Raw genomic sequence first — 18,921 nt, forward strand, 5'->3', positions numbered from 1 at the left:
TTGCATGCTTTCATCTGCACTTGCAGAGCCTAAAAGGGTTATTTGGAGGTTACCAGTTGACTTTAATACAGAGGGTGTTTCTGCATTTTCAGTACTTGTTTTGGGTATCAGTGTAACATTTACATACTTTTTATACATGGAAAACTTCTAAGCTTTGTTATCCTCCCAGAAGTCAAGTTCTCTGTCTTTGTTATTTTCCATACAACTTGAGGATTCCAGCAGGTGTGCAGCCGGGTACAGTGAGGCAACCTTTTGGAAAGCTGAAGAAATATCTCAGCATGATGGTGGGAGGGATGCATGTGCCATTCATATTCAACAATCACCTATTTCACCCTGTGTGCAGATGCAATTGGTTCTTCAAGGAGTAAGCAATTTTTATCGGGTGGCCATGGGCTTTTTGGCTTCTGGGTAGTCTGTCACTACCTGCCTGGCACCTATGCTACTGAGTGTCGATGCCTGTCTCTATCACAATATCAGGTTGGGAGGAGGAAGGGGAAATACAGGCACATGGTCCCCAGAACAGAGTAAGGAGCCTTATTTCAAGGTACTGACTACGTGAGGAGTGGAAGAGTGAATGTTGGGCCTATACCTGAAGTTCACTCTTTGTAGAGTTGAAAATGGTATTTGTAATTTAACTCACAGGCCACCCTTGCAAAACATGGTTTCCTGCCTTGCACTGCAGCTTGAGATTCAAAGCAAATGGCTCTTCACAAGCTCCCAGCCCAGACTGCTTGCTGCCTAGTTGGATTATGCTGGTCAGTGCTTGTTAAGACTACCTTGTTTGTGGTATACAGCCTCTGTGGGATCGCTGTGGATGAAAGGTCTTGCATTTCTTTTGTTACAAAACATGATGAAGGCTGCTTTACTGGATTCACAGGGAAGGTCTGAAGACAGAGGATTATGGCTCCTTAATTTTTTTATGCATTTGTCTTAACATCTCTACAGGCCAGAAAGGCATATTTATTTTACGTCTGCCTCTACATGCCAAACCTGGATTTGGATTTTGCTAATGTTTCCCCACCCTAGGGAAGCCATCTGTGTTCAGTCTTGGTCAGTCTGTCGAGGTGCTTTCCTCTGAAGGGGTGCAAGGAGTACTGGATGGCCTGGTCTATCCCTCAGGTTCCTCTGACAGGCTAGGTTTCTGCTGAGTTGTTGCTGTTATATGTAGATCAACTACGTGCATTAATTCCTACTTCTGTCCTGCCTGGAGATCTGCTAGGGTTGTCATCTCTCTGAGGAGCAGGCAGTTCCTGATAGTTCTGGGGTGAATGGGTGGCTGTCTGGCTGGTTCTGGTAACATTTTCACAGCAGGGCCATGATGACAATGATGCTCCTGTTGTCACTGTCTTCTCTATTCTCCTTGTTTAGACCTTTCAGAGGCAAACTCTTCATCTCTCTCTCATCTTCCACCTAAATGATCTCCTAAACTGGTTATCTCTACCGGATACTGGTACAGCAAAACTGTGATTTATTGTCTTCAGGCTGAGAACCCATTTTTTTAAGTTATGTAGAAGATCTTATGGAGCAGGTGAATATGGTATAAGGCAAGATAGAAAGACCTTCATAACCATCCCAGAACAATCTATGAGAGATTGTGAGCTGGACACTGAATGGATGCATTTGGAGAACTCTGTAGTGTCTTAGAAGTCTGGCAGTGGGACCTGCAAGGGAGTGATGTATGCTGAGACATCCTTAAGATGGCTGTAGAGCATCCTCAGAAACAGTACAGATGTGGTCAGGATGACAACACAATCTTTATCATTCTGTTTTCAGAGGGTCAAGGAATTTACTCACTCCACTCCCTGCTCTGTTCCAAACAGAAGTTCACAACTTCAGACCACGAGGGGAGGAGGGACAAAAAAAACCCAAACCCACAGTGCTTTATCAAACTGCTTGAACAATTACAGCAACCTACAGAATTACCAAATGAAACTTGTTGTTACTAGAGTCTTCAGTAGCATTGTCTTGCATCAGAGAAAGAGGATCTAGGACTGAAATAAAGAATCGAAACAAAGGCAGTAAGAGCCTAGCAGAGAGAGAAGTCAGTATTGCAAGTCAGAATAAGTGGTCTAATTCCTCCACCAAACTGTTGTGTAAGATAAAAAAGCCTAGTTAGAAATTTTTAGTCCTAGGACAAATAATAAAAAAAACAGACAAATTTAATCTGTGAATAAGCAGCCTTGAACTGGGAGCAGAGGCACTAGTATTTTATTCAGAAATGGGAATTGCCCTGACTGGAATAAAGATGCTCATATTGACTGAACTCAAATATAAGGAAATACCCAGCAACTCCTAGAGAAAGATGCATGACTAAGTCACCAAAAGCACATAAAATGAGTCTGTTTTTTAATAACAGATGAAGACACATAATTTTACTGACAGTTGTAAACATTTGATCCTATAGAGGATCGTGGCTATGGCTAGGGGGCAAGACTGAGAAGAATTAGCACAGTACTTAAAACTCTGCCAAAAAAACCCAAAAATATACTAATGCTTTAAGAGTAGACTGACAGACTTCACTTGAAGATTATTGATTTGTCTACTAGTCCCAGTTTCATCCTTGAATTTTATTTTATTCAGCAAACTTTATGACACAGTTTGGCTGGAAGGAAATAAATATATTTCACCTTCCTTAGTCCACAGCATATTATGAAAAAGTATTGTATAATATTCAAGTATTGAGTGCAGAAGGATTTGAGAATTTTGCTTTATATACAACAAATCATACTGGAATTCACTATAAAAGATTTATTATATAAGCAATTATTTTCATACTGTACAAGTATGTGCTTAAATTTGTTAATTCACCTATAAAGTTTCTGTAAATAAAGTTTCCTACTCACTATTGCATTTCAAAGTTCCAGTGGTTGTGGGTTTTATTTTGACACACGACCAACAAGCAAATTCTATATCCTTGATTAACAGTCTCTGTGAATAGCAACATTAAAATGATATTAAATTAACATTTGTTAACCACCAGCTTCAGTCTTTACAACGTAGTTTGGGGACATTTAGGATTCTATGGCTGAAGACATCTGGATGCCATACATAAATCTAAAAATTAATTGTAAATAAAAAGAATCACCAATGAAATTGTACTCTGCCCACAGGTATAAAACTAAGCAAAGATAATTAAGCTGAATTGCTTTCCTTCCCAGTACTTATTTGCACTATATAAGACACACATTCATCAGGGATAGTATTTCTGCTCAACTTCCAAGTGGAAGCCAACATTACTCTTTCATATAGCAAATGCCTGGTAACTGAAATGAGGACACACACCACTAGAACACTGTGCACAATGAGATGAGCCTATTAAACTCTCCAATTGTATCTTAACACCCACCTAAATAAACTGTAATATAGATGATGACATAGCAACAGCAGTTTCCAAACAAAAGGAAGAAGTTAAAATACTACACAATCATGGGTAAGTCATTTTCAAATGTATTTATGGGAATGAAGAGGAGATGGGATTAATCATGAAATCTGAAATGCTCAAAAATACAGAGACAGCAGCAGGCAGGATCTGTAATAGTAGCTCAACTCTTTCTTGACTCTTTACTCATTATCAGTGTTAATAGAAAGCCTCTTGTCTACAAAGATAATCACTAATTAATGTCACTGGCATGCATTCCTACAGCATACACAGTAGGCAAACATGCTATAGTAACAGTTATGCGAATTTTGTTTATGAAATATCAGGGACTATATATAAATAGCATGTGGAGATGCAATGTCATTGCATAAGAATTCAGAACTTCCTCCAGAGCTCACTTAAGTCAAGGCACTGCAAAACACTTAGTAGCTTGCCCATAATAAGGTACTAAACAGATTTACGTGAAAGAAGTCACAATAAAAAAGACTGTTTTATATAACAGCAATAGAAATTCATAATTTTGGTTATCCAGAGGGAAAAGCACAGAGGCTCATAATGCAACTGAAGCACAGTATAAGTGCCTGCATTCAAATTCAGAATCCAAAAATGTTACTGCTCAGCTGCTGCCCAACTATGGAGCAGCTTGAACTCTGAAAGCATCTTGGGTGGAAACTTAAAACTTCCTGTTTGCCTCGTGGTACTTAAAAGGGAGAATCCAGTGTCACAGCAGCCCCAAGTTCTGCCCTCACTTGTGGCCAGGCACATTCAGCCTAAATTTGTACTAATGTACAATCCTACCCTAACTGGGATCAAGTGAGTAGATGCCTCTGCTCCTTGGTCTACAAAAGAGGCTCCATTGCCTTCATGTTCTCATAGCATGCCTCATACAAGCCCGTATATTCAGGTTCTGTGCAAAAGGCAGTGGAGGGGTTTTCTTTGCATTTCTTCAGAATATGACTGGACAAACAAAATTATTAAACTAGTGTTCTTTTATACATAATTTTTGCAGGATATGGAAAGCACATTTTCCTCTTCTGTCTGAAGAAATTAATATGATAGTAGTATGTTTCAGTTAATAGGCTAACTGTAAAGGAAATCTAATCTGTGAAGAAAAGAGATCTGCTGCTTCAGAAAATCGAAAACTGTTAGGAAGCCTGGTGTGCAAGGCTTTTACTTGAATATAGGGATACCAGTCCCTGGAACGCAAAGAAGTGTTTAATTTTTAGGGACTGTAATGTACAACCCCTATTCTGGTTCTTTTCTTATTCCACAAATGATTATTTCCCCCCCTACGTAAGTAACAGTTTCATCACAAAGCAGAGAGAGAAGAAATGCTGTCCAGTGTAGCCTAAAAGGTGATGATTAGGTAGCTTCCATGGGAGGTGGGCTGAACACTGTGGCTGATTTCTTTCCCAGCTATCAAAAAGGAGAAGAAAGAAAGGATTTGTAATTGTAATGCTGTAGTGTTGACTTCTGTTGTTGTTCAAGGATTTTCCTAGCAGCAAGAAAGAGCCTTGTAGGATCCACATCTGTTTCATTACCATCTTCTGAAAGGCAACAGGGAAGCAGTAAAAGATTTCTTCCTAAGATCATTGGTTGGTACTTTGGCAATGCATGACCCTCAGCTGAAGTGCTGGAGCTGTCTGGGTGGGAATTACAGTTCACCTTCTGCTAGAATATGGTTACCAGAGCATGCAATGCTCAGGCAGCAGACTTAAAATGAGCAATTGGGCATACTTGTCTCAGGCACTGAGATTGGTAGGTGGTAAGATAAGCTGAGGTGTCCTCAGCTGAGATGGTTTAAAAACTAAGACAGACACTGTTTGCAACAAGATGGCACTCTTCTTCCCAAGGAATGTAAAGGATGTGACTGAAAAACAAGAGGCACTCGTACCTATTCCCATGTCTGAAGAAGCAGCAGCAGCAAACTGTGAACTGAATACAGATAGGGGACAAGTGCTCTGAGGGAACTGCTGCTTGCATGCTTCAATTCGCAGATCAGCAATACTATGAAAGTACTCGTAGCAGCCAAAGGCTGTGGAGATACAACGTGTATCTACACTTTGCAAGTAGGGGGATTTGCTTACATACCAAAATCTGAATTGTTTTTCATAATCTGGGGCAACACTGTGCTTGCATTTAACAGCTTGACTGTTCCCATCACTGAGCAGATTTCCTTTAGAAAGCTCTGATTTTACAAATGTGTACAGGCTTAAAAGTAAGTAAAGCAGTGGTCTTACTGCCAAGAAGACTTGATATTAATTGAGTGCAAAAGTGGTTTGCAGAAGGGCCATATAGGGTGCCTTAATCATCTGCACTTGCAGAGGAGTATAATTTGGTCTCCGGATCCACTCATTCCTTATCCTCTCTGGCAACTGAAAGACCGACTAATACCAATTCTTACAGTGATTTTATACATTTGTAAGTGTGGCTTCTTGTGCATGGAAGGTGTGAACGTGACTCAGCGAAGGTGAGTCCGCAGAAGGCTGCCCTGCGGCCAGGGCTGGGCCCCCCCCCGAGCTGGGACTTGGCCACTCCAGAGTCCAGGAGCCGGGCAAGTCCCAGTTTTGCGAGCAACCTTTACTCGCAACTTCAGCGGTCCGCTCGGGCTCACTGTGACACGTTTTCCGCGGGAGACCCAGAGGCTGTGCCAGACACATGGGGCAGCGTCGCCGAAATGCTCCTCGAGATGGACAACACGGACCGGGAGAGAGGGCCCCAGCTGCCCATGGTGGTGACATGGGCGCCCGACTGTCGCCGGCTGCCTGTCGGCTCTGCCCCTCTCCGCTCCCCAGCCCGGGCCGGGACCCGCCGCCTGTTGCTATTTTCGCCCGCGCTGGCGGGACGAGGACGGAGGCGGGGAGCGGCACGCTGGGTGTGCAGCCCGGGTCCCCCCCGCTCCGCCCGGGCCGCGGGCAGGTCGGGGCAGGGCAGGGCGGGGCGGGCAGCGGGAGGGGGCGGCTCGCCCGGCCCGTTACCGGCTCTGCCCGCCGCCCCTCGCGGGAGGTGCCCGGCGGGGGAGCCGCTTCTGCCGGCAGACGGCACTTCCCTGCAGCCAGCACATCCTGCGGCGGTAAGCGGGTCCCGGTCAGTTCCAGCTCCCGCTCCAGCCCCAAGCTTGGCAGGGGCGGCAATGGGGGCCGGCACGGGGAAGCGGCGCTGGCGGGGCCGAGACGCGTTTTGGGAGGGTGGGAGGAAGGAGGAAGAGCGGCTCTTGGCGTTGAGGAAGTGAAAGAGTTGAGGCGAGAAGTGAAGCACTCGCTGGCGGGGCAGCCCGTGTTGCACCCGCGCCACGAGGTGGGAGAAGCCGCCGGGAGGGTCCGGCCGGGGCCCCGCTCCGTGCCCGCGGCGGGGAAGGACGGGCTGCAGCCCTCCCGGCTCCCGGGGCTCGGAAGGACAGGCTGTAGCCCTCCCGGCTCCCGGGGCTCTGAAGGACGGGCTGCAGCCCTCCCGGCTCCCGCAGCGGGGTCGCACCGTCGGTCGAAGCCGCAGCACTTGATCTGGGGACAGCATTGTTGCGGGACAGGGTGGGGACGGGCGCGCCGGTGCCGCCCTTCTCTCTTGTCGGGGGTCCCTGGAGAGCTGGCTCCTCGTCAGAATAACCAAAAGACCTGCTTGAATTTAATCCCCTGATGTGCCACGGTCTGCCTGTCAGTTCTATCTCTCTCTTGCCTGCTCCTTCCTCATCCATCAATGCAAATTCGGTGGGTGTAGCTCCTCCCAGACCCCTCTCCTTCTCAGGGCAGCAAAGCGGCTCTTCCCTGGGGTGAAACAGACCTTTCCTACCGCAGCACAGCCGAGTGTAACCTTCAATCCCTCCACAACGGCACAGTGCTTTTATGGCCCTTTAAATTCGCGAAGTAAGTCAGCAAGGCAAAGATCGCTTGAAACCGCGTTCACGAGAGGTATGAAACGAATGTGGTTATTTATAGCGCAGTTTGAAAAGATTGAGACCTTTGTGTGCTGTGTTGTATTTGGCAGGGAGGCTAACATGGCAGATCTGCTGTAGGAACCTTCAGTAGTGCAGATGGTGGGATTTGTGCCTGTGGTAAGCCCAGAGATTGAATTGAACATCGTGGGTCAGAAATTAATAAAATATACATCTTCTGAATAGCAAATAACTCTGAGCTGATGACTATACTTTAAACACTTTTAAGTGCTGAAATAGAAATTCATCACAGAATTTGTTGTTTTATAGGAATGCTAAAAATCGTAGGTGATACGCAAAAGTAGAAATGCTTACAGGTGAGAAAAGCGATAGGCTGGAAGGAATGTGAAACACATTCAGTGATAGGTGGATGACTTGACACTTTTTTCATTTTAATTTGGTTAACTGAAAAGTTGGACGCAGGCATTTTGGCTGTGGATATGTAATTGATTAAAAAGGAATGGCATTCATAATGTAATTTACCTAGCAAGCATTCTTTTACAAAGATTTTGGTTTTTTCAGTTCATTATAGTAGTAGAACAGCCCAGTATTTTGTTCAGGTCTGTATGAGGCTGACTCGGAAGACCTCAATCATCAGCATATTAATTTCCATTTACTCTATCAGGGAAATAGCAACAGGCATTAAGGGCAGGAACAGTCAGCTATTTTCTTCATTTGATAGTTGATTATAAATGTGTACGTTTATAATCAAGAACATACTACCATTTTGTTGCAATTTTTTTATTAATAGTCTTTTTAACCTATTTGAGTAGTGATAAAGGTGCCGGCTGTATTGCTAAATATTTTAGTTGTGGTTATTACTGGAAAACCAGTACCAGAGTATATGGTGGGTTATTCAGAGCCCCATCTAAAGCTGCTGACAGCATTTAAAAGAATCTTTTAGATGTCAGTCTTTGATGGAAAAGGAAAAAAAAAAAGGAAATTAAAAGTAATTTCTGAGGCAGATTGACTTCTGGACTTGCACATGCTGATGGCCACAGCATGCCATAGCTCCAGAAGGAAACAGCAGATAATCAGTAGCTGTGAGATAAGAAGAACATCCTTGCAACAAGAGGGGTTCATCCTGCTTCTAAGTGTCAGTTTAATTAAAACTATTTGAAAACTGAAAGTAATCTGTGGTAAGATATCTAAACAATCTTATTTAACTGTAGAAAACAGGACAAAAATGTTGCAAGAACACACACACACACACAAAAGAAAAAAAAGAGAGGAAAGCTTGCAATGGGCTGCCCCATACAGTGATCTAATGGATACTGTGTTGTGATAACAGAGAAGAAAATAATTTTATGCATATTGATGGAAACATAAAAGGACTTCTCAGCAGTGACTGTGTAATGACATACCTAATACATATTCTCATTTGTGTTTTTCTGTATATCCTGCCAGGTCAATAGAGAAATCTGTCAGTATGAGCAAAGATAAAGTAAATCTCAGTTAAGGATCAGACAGAGGAGGAAAGAAGTGGTGTTTAGTCCTGGCATGTGTTCCAGAACTCTGGCTGTAGGCCAGGGCTCCTCATAATCCTTAAGTAGTATGATATTTCTGCTAAAATAATCAGAGGTGAAATGCAGTCACTAATAGTGCCTCTGGTTCCATTTGTTGTCAGGATTCAGTGCTAATGCTGTACAGAGAAGAGCTGAACAAATTTGTGCTCTTTAAGACCAGCTGTTTTTTGCAAGACCTTGCTGTATGGTTGGGATTTTTGCTTGGCTTCTTGAAGGGGAGAAAACTTAGAGGAAAAAAAACCTGCTGTCCTGTCAGCAGCCTGATGTGGAGTAACTACACAATTGCCTCTCAGAAAAACTGCAAAGGATGAGTAAGCTGGCATCTTTCTGTTCAACAACTCTCAGCTCTCCTCGTTTAATTATTGCTATATGAAAGCTCTGACTGCTTCCTTGCTTGACGCATCTTCTAAACTTGTCTGTTCTGCTATGAGTCCCAGCACTCCAACTGCTACCAAACCAGGGAAGGAGCTGGAGGAGAGTGAAGGGTTGCTTAAGTCTATAGTTACTGACATTTTGAACAAGAGTTTAAAACCCTTGGCTGCATGCCTGTATTGAATTTAGTCCAGTTAAGAAGAAAGAACAAAAGAGGGATAACTTTTTACCACTGTCATAGTTTCTGCTTTTTTCCTTTTTTTCTCTCTCTTTTTTTTTTTTTTTTTTTTTTTTTTAATGTGTTGTTTTGGTTTAGAACAGTCTCTCTCCCCTCTTTGCCTTTTTTACTGTATTAGTTTGAGTCTATCCTAAATCTGTCTGCTGTTCCCTCTGCTGCCCAAACCTGATCTTAATATTTTTTTAAAAAACCCACAGTATCAGATTTTGCTAGAACAGGACCATCAGCATAGTGTTGTGCACTGTCTAAACCTGCTTCCCACTTGTGAGAAGTGGCTGGGTTGATTAGGTGAAAGAGAAGTTAAGGACAGGGCATACTTATGTTCCCATGAGTATCTTCCACATCAGTGACTCAGTCTGGTATCCCCTAGTATAGAAGGCAGAGTTAGATATATTAATGTGGTTTGTGGAAAGATCATATGTGTTACAATTTGACTTGCTATTCTTATGCTGATGGAGCAAATACAGCTAAATCAAAGCACATCAAACAGTGGTGACATCAAGATCTAGTTTAAAGTCTATGAGCCTTTCTTAGACAGCAGCAGAGCTGTCAGCTGAGGGGTGACACTTGAGCTCTTCTCAGCTGTGAGTGCAAGGGCAACCAAGATCCTTCAAAAGATGCCAGTGGAGAGGAGAAAGAGGAACTGTCCCAGTTGTGTCTGTGAGCACTGGGTGAATAACCAGAGATGCCCAGCCAGTGCGAAGCAAAACCTGGCAGTCCTCTCTTAGCCCAGGGTAATGAAGTTAAATGGTACCTAGAACTGTCAGAGGAAGATCAAAGGTGAGGTGGAAGGAAACAAGTGGACAGCTTTATTTTTATGCCTTTTCTGTTCCCTCTTGGGTTAAAGGTGTAATAAGCATCTGCTTTGAAGAAGCTGCTTGTAAGTTAATCAGACATTTGGGAGTGAAAGGAAGCCTGTTTGATCCTACTATACTAACATGTATGGTAAACTCCTACAGCACCTGCAGAGCCAAATTGCAGAGGGGATGAACTGAATGGTGGCAACCAGAGATGGGTAAAGGTGCCATAATTCCAAGTGGTGGAGTCAGCCCAGACATAGATGGGGTCAGAGCACAGTTACTCTTCGACTGTAATGCGTGCTTAATTTATGGCTGGGAATAGGCCTGTTGAATAGAACAAAACTAATTTTTAGGTTTGAAATAAGCATGTACTGAAATACTTCATGGTCTTGAATTAAAACCTAGTCCTCAGTGTAAACTTGAACAACATTAACACCAGCAGCATGAAATTGGCATAATTTCTGGTGGGATTTGCTTAAAATAAGTGACAGGAGGAGGAAACAAAGAACGGCTGAGAAAGGGAGATGAAAACATGCAGAACAGTAACATACAGAATGATACAGTAGATAAGGAGACCTTCTGATGCTGCTAAATTTGTGCCCTGAGAAACTGCACTTTCAATCCCTTCAAGCATTAGGAAAAAACCCAATAGCATTCTGACTTCTACTTAACTGTTTTGATTTAGTATTAACCATTTTTCCTTAGAAATAACACATGCAGGCACCAGAGTATGTTGTTGACTTTGCAAGGTGTTTATTTTTTTAAAAAGAGACAAATGCCAAGAAGCTTTGCATTTGTATGAAATACATTCCAGCAGTACAGTGTTTGTTTAAGTATGACAGAGTATCAACACTGGTTTTTTATATACTGTTTAGTCCTTAGAGTTAGCATGCAAAATAATATATTATGTTGTGATGTTTGTTTCTATTTGAGCCTACAGTGCCTTGTAGTCTGACGTAAAAGAGCATGGTAGATGGTGATAATCAAATCATCTCTTCCTTGAAAAGTTGATTAAAATGAGGGTGACTGTTGTATTTTTACATACCTTTTAATTGATTGCATTTTTAAAAAAAAGTTCTGGGAAAACACAAATAAGAACTATGGCTACAAAAAGTATGTGGCTAATAGGCTAATTATCTGTGTGGTAGCTCAGTTCTCCTCTTTTTGGCTAAGACTGGAGTTCTCTTAGGCTTTCTCTTAAGAGAGAGAAAGCTAAGAACTTGATTTTTACTTGTTTTGAAATACCTGTCATTGTACTTGTGAATTAATCCAATCTTTCCTGTAGTTATTTTTTGTTGATACTGTTAAGCGGAAAATATTTGTAATAGTTTGTCAAAGAAGAAGAGATCATTTTGATTCCTGGCAGACACAAACCTATAATGATAATTGCATTTAGCAGTCTGTTGATGAGGTGTCAAAATGCTTCCTGAAGATTCTATCCCATATAGAATCATAGAATCATTGATGTTGGAAAAGGCCTCCAAGATCACCCAGTCCCAACATTTGACTTAACACCACCATGTTAACTAAACCATAGCACTAAGTGCCGTATCCAGTCGTTTATTGAAGGCTTCCAGGGATGGTGACTCCACTACTTCTGTGGGCAGCCTATTCCAATCCTTGCCACCCTTTCAGTGAAGAAATTCTTTCTAATGTCCAACCTGGCATATCTTGAGGCCGTTTCCTTTTGTGTTGTAATGCATTTATATTAATCTAAAAGATGTTTGCTTTCTTGCTTGTTTGTGAAACAAACAAACAAATTAAAACCAGTTGTAATATAACTGAAATTAGGCATAGAAATTCTGGATTTTCATGGTCCTTTTTCCCACACCTCCCACATGCAGACACGCACGCAGAACTTTATGAAAGGGCTTTTAAAAAAATTGTTCTACACATCTAGAATGCTGCTTATGGATTTCATTGAATAGTGTCTTTAAAACATGCACTCATGCACTGTTAGTTTCTCTTGCTAAAATTTGGTATCATTGGAACTGGTATTGTTGCCACAGTGTTCATTTGTCAAAAGATGCAAAAATTCGAAAAAGTAAATGTACCCAAAAATGGTTTCTGCAGTTCTCTAGTTTTTACAGTTTGCCAGTTACCACAGAAACATTTTCCCCCACTCAGACACTTACCAACTGGTTGCATTTTAAATTTGTTTTAGAAGTTTTGGGGTTTTTTTAAATCCTCAAGTTTCCTTTCATTTTCAACAAGGTGAAAGACTGTTAGAAACTCAGTTTGAGAATATTATTACAAGGACAAATGAAAGACATAGTTTAATGAAAACTTATGAGGAAAAATACTGCTATTTTTGATTGGTCATATTTGTAAATGAACAAAGATAAGAAATACTGTTGCCACAGTGAACAGATGCCACTTATTAAATACTTGTTCAGATGTAATTAAAATGTTTTGTAAGTTCTTGGTACTGTTCATGTTGGTTTTAATAGGTCTTCTCATGGGTAACTCTCTTAAAACTGAGGGTAAACTAGTGTCCTGGTATTTAAACACACACAATTACAAGCCTGTCAGGTTCTTGTCAGTCCTACACAATATAATGTAACAGCTGAAACAGGCTCAGTTAATGAGTTAAAACAGGATAGTATAACAAATGCCAATCTATGTGTTTTCGTAGACTGTATTTTGCAAAGTGATATTTATAAATAAATGTAATTATTGGATTTTGTTACTAAAACTACTAATACGTAATAACAGTAGTGGTGGTAGATGCTGGGTATAACAGGGTTACAACAGGGATGTGTCTAACAGGGTTCCATTTGTTATTTTAAGGAATGGAAATGATACGACATCAGTTTGTCAAACATTTAAGTATTCCTGTCTGACTGCCCAGCATTAAAATGCAATCATGAACTGTGATCATTGTCTGGTTTTTTAAGGGATGCTGTAAGGATTGTTGCTTATGACTGCTATCTCACAGGTTTATCGGTGATCAGTCAGTTGACTGCTGGGTGCTTTCTCAGATGACAGTGATTTCTGGAGTGTTATTTATTGAAAAAGTCTGGTTGGTTACAACCAACCTTACTTGGCAAACTGTACCCAAGGAAACAACTGCATGTTAGTAGCCAAATTCAGAGACATCCACATATGAGCAAGAAAGCTGTCAAGTTACCTCCTTTTTTTTTTTTTCAAATATGAAAGTGTCTTAGCAAGCATTGACTTCAACTGTCATGAAGGTCAGAATAGCTCAGCTGAGTTCCTTCTGAGTTAATAATAGGATTGAAATAGGCTGGTGTGATCCACATATGCCTGCCCACGAAACAGACACAGGGTAGAAAGAATGTGCATTTTAAAGTTTAGTTAGTCATTGAATGTTTAGCCAGGGTCATAAAACAGCTTTTAAATCAGGACTAACTTTTTTCCAAGCAATATATTTATTGCAATCACCTTTGTTGGACATGAAATAGTAAGGCCCACTGCAGAGAGGGGGAACTCACTAGATAGGTGAAGGTAGATGATCAGTTTGTTTCTTCTGACCAGCATGGTACTTCTGATGTTAAGCTATTAATTATTTGTGTTACTGATAGTTTGTTTTTAATAGGGTTCCAGCACCTACATAACGATTTGTTTTTCTTTCAGAACTCTTCTGTCCTTTAATCAAAGGAACCGTCCAGATAATGTCATTCCATGGAACTGAAACATTGGTGAATTAGTTCAGGTTTCCTAAGGAGTGGTAAAATGGAGCCGATAACATTCAAAGTTAAAAAGTGTCAAACACCTAGTGATTTCTCAGCCTGTTTCAGTCTCCAGCTCGTTGGTTCTCTCCCAGTGCATTCCCTAACCACCATGTCAATGCTGCCTTGGATTGTGGCAGAGATCCGGATGCTCAGTACAAAGTCTTCCAAAGAAGAACCTGGTGTCAGCCAAATCCGACTTCACATTTCACCAGTGAGTTTGCGATGTGAACCAGACACGGGGGAAATCCAGCAGTGGGATCCTTTGATTTGTTCAAGTTTGTTTGAATACAAGCCACAGCTTGTCCACAAACTGATTCACAACAGCCACGATCCAAGCTACTTTGCTTGTCTGATAAAGGATGAAGCAGCAAAACAGCAAAGTATCTGCTATGTATTTAAAGCCGATGATCAAACAAAAGTAAGTAAAGAAAAAACCCAAACTGAAGCAAGCATTCCTGGAGTTGCTTTTGTGGTGTTTGAATCCTATCACTACACTGTAAGACCTTAAGGTTGTACTTACAATTAGAGTCTGGATCTCACTTACTGACAAGTGTCACTTTACTTAGTAATGTTAATGGTTCAGTTGAATTTGAACTGCTCAATATGTGAAGTGAAAGATATGTACATTTCCTACAGGATTGGGGCATAAATTTCATCAGCTTAAAAGATACTTTAGTTTGGGATATGGACTGCAATCTTGGCACTCAAGTCAGTGAGAGTTTTTCTGTTGATGTCATTAGGGCTAGAATTTCACTCTTGAGTCACTGTGAACTTTATCTAATCCTGCACTCAGACCTCTCAAATTTCTGTTTTCCTGAGTTGAGACCTATGTGACTGGGAAACAGATACCTCCTTTCTCAGAAAGAGAAGGGGGTAGGGTGGAACCTCCGTGTGTAGCATATCTCCAACCACAGGACACTGCGGAAACTTCTTCTGGTTCTGTAGTCCACAAAGCCTGGCAGATGGTGTTGGACAACAGGAGAAAGGCGCAGTCTCTGAGACTTTGTGACATGCAGACTTGCTGCTGCGTGGTGTGAGACGGGAGCTGGGTGTGCATGTCTCGCACTGGGTGAGATTTGGCTGTCTGCATTTCATAAGAACCAGTTGTGTCCTTGATGAAAAGGTGGAAGCATTAAAATTGTCAATCCCTTCTGTTAGAGAGTAGTGTGAGACAATAACACTTCTGAATGAGTAAAATGACGAGGATTTGACACAAGGCTGTTGTGATACACTGGAGACAAAATGGTGATGTATTCTTCTCCTCTTGAGTATTGACTCTAGTTAAAGTGCTGGAAAACAGCATATTTGCTTGAGTCATAGGAGATGTCCTACTAAAACACCCTGAAGGTATTATGTGAATATACACCACACATGGGATTTATGCCAACCTGCCCAATAGCAAAACACTATACAGTTCCAAATCCATGGTCTCAAGCTTAGAGCTCAAAGCATATGGAAACAGCTTTAGTTAAATCCCCCCAGATAAAACAGCAGTTCCAGTAAATTAGAAGGCAAATACATTGTAAATCACAAACATTCAAGTGAGAAATCCTGTCAAGTTAAATGTAGAATACCAAGTTTATGTATGTAGGAACAGAAATAAGGAATAGATGTTTCAAAACTTGGCAGTGAATTGCAGTTGGTATTCAAGTAGCATTTTGCAGTTGCTTGTGCACTTATTTTCACTTCTGATTTTTCAGGATTATGGTGAGTACACTGCATGATCATTTCCAGTACATTTTCTTCTGCGTTTTCTTTTGCAACAAAGGATTTGAGTACTTTTTCTTCATGTTTGATCAAATTCCTGGACATGTTTGAATTGAATAAGAACAAAATAAGTCTCTAGTTGAATTTGCAGCTGTGTCTACATGTTTTTGGAGACAACACCCAGAATTTTTGGATGCCTGTTTTAGCTTCACACAGCTATCTGTCCTTTCAAAAACTACCCTCCACCTGGTCTCTTAACTTGCCTTGATTACAAGGGTTGTTGTGTTGACTTTTTTACAGGCTAGGTAGACATCTAATCAGCCTTTCTGGACCTATGTTTTTACAAAAGGATAATGGAAATGCCAAGTGTTCTTACCTTCTAAAGTGAAGTCCTACTTCTTTTGCTTAAATTCAATGTCATTTCCATGTTTTAAGTAAGTCCCTTATGCTTTATAGGATGCTGTTACTCTGCCCTGAATACTGTCATATAATGTCTTTTAACTAATTGATGTTTGTGTATTTATCAGGAGGAGTGAAATGTTGCCTGTTTTACAGGAACCCAACTTGAAAGCATAGGAGTGTACTGTATACTTTATTACAAATTGAAGGAGCTGTTTGTTAAAAGCCAGTGAGTTGGCATGAAGAATTTAACATTATGTTGCTGCAGCTTATGTTCAACTTCAGAAGAAACAAATTTTCAGAATTGGGCTTTTGCAGCCTGTGTGACTCCTGTGCTGATGCTCTTGTTTCTGAGGACTCTTTTTTTACTATTTGCTTCAGCTCTGTAAAAGAGATACAGCAGTACAGATAGGTTTAGTCTCAGAATTTGCATGTTAATGACAACTCTTTACCCAGCAATGTTGGACATCCAGATTTTCCTGATAATTGCACTTCATCTATTTTTATTTGAAGAAAACCCAACAAACATCTGACTATCAATTACAATAACATTGTAAACTGCAAGAGCCACAATTCTTTGTATCTGCATGTATAAATCTGTAGTAGGGCTATATTTGACAAAGAGATCTCAGAGTAAGGAAGGTCTGACTGAGTATTTGAAGTAGAAGGTACTTTGTGACTTTGCAAATAAGTCCTGAGTATATCCTCATCTTAGGATAAGTAGAATAAAAGAGGGCAGAAGTATGTCTGCGGGAGAAATAGAGCAGGAAGGTTAGTATGTTAAGTCAAAAGTAGGTGAGTAGAAGACTAAATAGTGAAGGCCTTTGAAAAGGAGGACAAGCAGCTTGATTGTCATGCAGACAGGAATAGCACTGAAGGTGGTAGAAAGTACAGAAAGCCAGGAATGGTTGGGCTTTTAGCATCAGCGTTGCAGGTGGACTGCAGTCCATTAATGGTAGTTGGACTTCTTTATAGGTACAAATTGAGCAAGAACATGCATCTGGTTCATGAGGGGTTATTTTACAGTTTAAGAATTTTTTTCATGGGAGATGATTTTCTACTGGGTAATACTTAGCTCAATTCTAGAGTTGATGGAGATGTGGGAATGCATGCAGTTCTTTTCTTGAATTGTTGGTTTCATTGTTGCTGCATTAACAACATATCCAGTTTAGAGAAGAAATCAGTAGATAAGTAATTAATAACAAGTGATGTCAGGATTCTTTGCAAGGAATTCTTTGTTCTGCTCCTCTTTAGCAGTGAAAGAAAAGGCAGTGCTCTGTTGTGGTCTTCACTCTAGGATCTTCTGTAATTATTTCCATTGTATTGTCATGGCAATGTATGGCACACTTTCCTTGATGTGCAGCAGTAAGGAAGGATGAGATGACATTACTGGAAAACAAGCATGTGAAAATAGAGATCGTTCAACTCAGTGCTAAAAGGGTGAGTTTACACTGCCTAGGGAGAGCTTTTCTATGGATTAGAATCTCCTTTCTAAGCAGATTTGTCAGACGTGGGATCTGGAGCCCTTCCTTCTGGATCCAGCCCTTCCTTTTTCATGTGTAACCTCAGTAAGTTTCTATTAGGTACAGATTGTGGTATTTCTTATCTCTTCTCCCTCATTCTTTGAAGGTTCTGATGGGGCCTCATGATTGAGTAATTTCTGCCTGAGGGTGGGGCTGAAGCATTAATGCATATTCTTTGTAGGTGCTTAGGAACGGAGCAGGATTCAATTATACTGCCTGAGGGAACTCCTGAAGGCTACTCATAGGTCATGGGGCTTATATATACCATGATGAGTAATGGTGGTGGAAGCTGAGGAAAAATTAACTCTCCACTGAATGTGCTTACAGGATAGAACCTTCACCATAGGAATGCAGCCTTGTGGAACACCTTGGCAAGAGTACTTGCGTACTGCAGGAGTGTGATGGCTTAAATGAAAACATACATGCTACCAGCCTCCATATCTCCAGTGCCCTCTGGTCTGACATTTGTGATGCTATTGACATCACAGTTGTTATTGGCAACTATATACTTCAGAAATTACTGGCATTTTAGTCTTACTTGAGAAGTGGTAGTTCTTAACTGGATATGTAGGTGAGGTGTACCATTTCATTCCTGAGCTCATTCTCCCCAGACACAGCACTGCTTTCCTTCTGTAGGGTACCTTGCTTTAGCACATTGTTCACTCCAAGAAATGAAAGAGATAAATAATGAGAAGCAAATGGCATACTGTCACATGGTATCCCCCTCGAGCAGATGAAAAGTAGCCAAGACATTACAGAGGAAGAGTAATTTCTGTTCTTATTTTCGGTTTGGCAGAGTAATTCCAGACGTCATTATGTTAGTCTTTCTTTGATGTATGGAATGATTTGTTTTACTTAGGTATGTTTTATTTTACTTGATGTATGTTTTGGCTGGTAAACAGAACACTGGTCACTAGTTTATCTGATTAATGCTCTGAGCTAGTTTAGATTTAAGGCAAGCTAAGGTTGTGCTGTCCTTTATTATACTTTCATATTTATTATAAATAAAGAATAACAGGCCTAAATTTAATGGTTTTACATAAGTCTGAGGCAAAGAGGACATTCAGTACCTCAACCTTTCCCATGTCCTGTGCTCCATTCAGCAACAGGCCTACATTTTCCCTAGTTTTGTCACCTACATAGCTATAAAAACCTTTTTTGTTGCCTTTGACATTCCTTACTAGATTCAATTCCAGGTAGACTTTGGCTTTCCTAACCCTGTCTTTGTGTGCTCAGACAGTGTCTTCATCTCAGGTGATCTGTCTCTACTTCCACCTTCTGCATTCTCTCTTTTTGTGTTTGAGTTTTGCTAAGAGCTGCTTGTTCATCCACGTGGGCATTTTGTTCTTGGTCA

The 18,921-nt window shown here is 41.1% G+C and overlaps 1 protein-coding gene across 12 annotated transcripts in view; it reads left to right on the forward strand.

The window, feature by feature from the left end:
- Positions 1 to 6,367: 6,367 nt before the first annotated feature.
- The window catches only part of TBC1D1 (TBC1 domain family member 1), a 106,254-nt gene continuing 93,700 nt past the window's right edge, over positions 6,368 to 18,921 (forward strand). For 8 of the 12 annotated variants that reach the window (XM_027888516.1, XM_027888511.1, XM_027888521.1 and 5 more), the window contains exons 1-2: positions 6,368 to 6,452; positions 13,841 to 14,356. In XM_027888516.1, the coding sequence (XP_027744317.1) occupies positions 13,940 to 14,356 (417 nt within the window). In that variant the 5' untranslated portion in view covers positions 6,368 to 6,452; positions 13,841 to 13,939. Of the gene's footprint in view, positions 6,467 to 7,098; positions 7,285 to 13,511; positions 13,533 to 13,840; positions 14,357 to 18,921 lie in introns of those variants that run through there. The other 4 variants (XM_027888513.1, XM_027888514.1, XM_027888512.1 and 1 more) reach the window with 4 other exon arrangements.

The sequence above is a fragment of the Empidonax traillii genome, unplaced genomic scaffold (genome assembly GCF_003031625.1).
Source record: "Empidonax traillii isolate 1590-97213 ecotype Southwest subspecies unplaced genomic scaffold, ASM303162v1 scaffold240:size1935192, whole genome shotgun sequence".
NCBI lineage: Eukaryota > Metazoa > Chordata > Aves > Passeriformes > Tyrannidae > Empidonax > Empidonax traillii.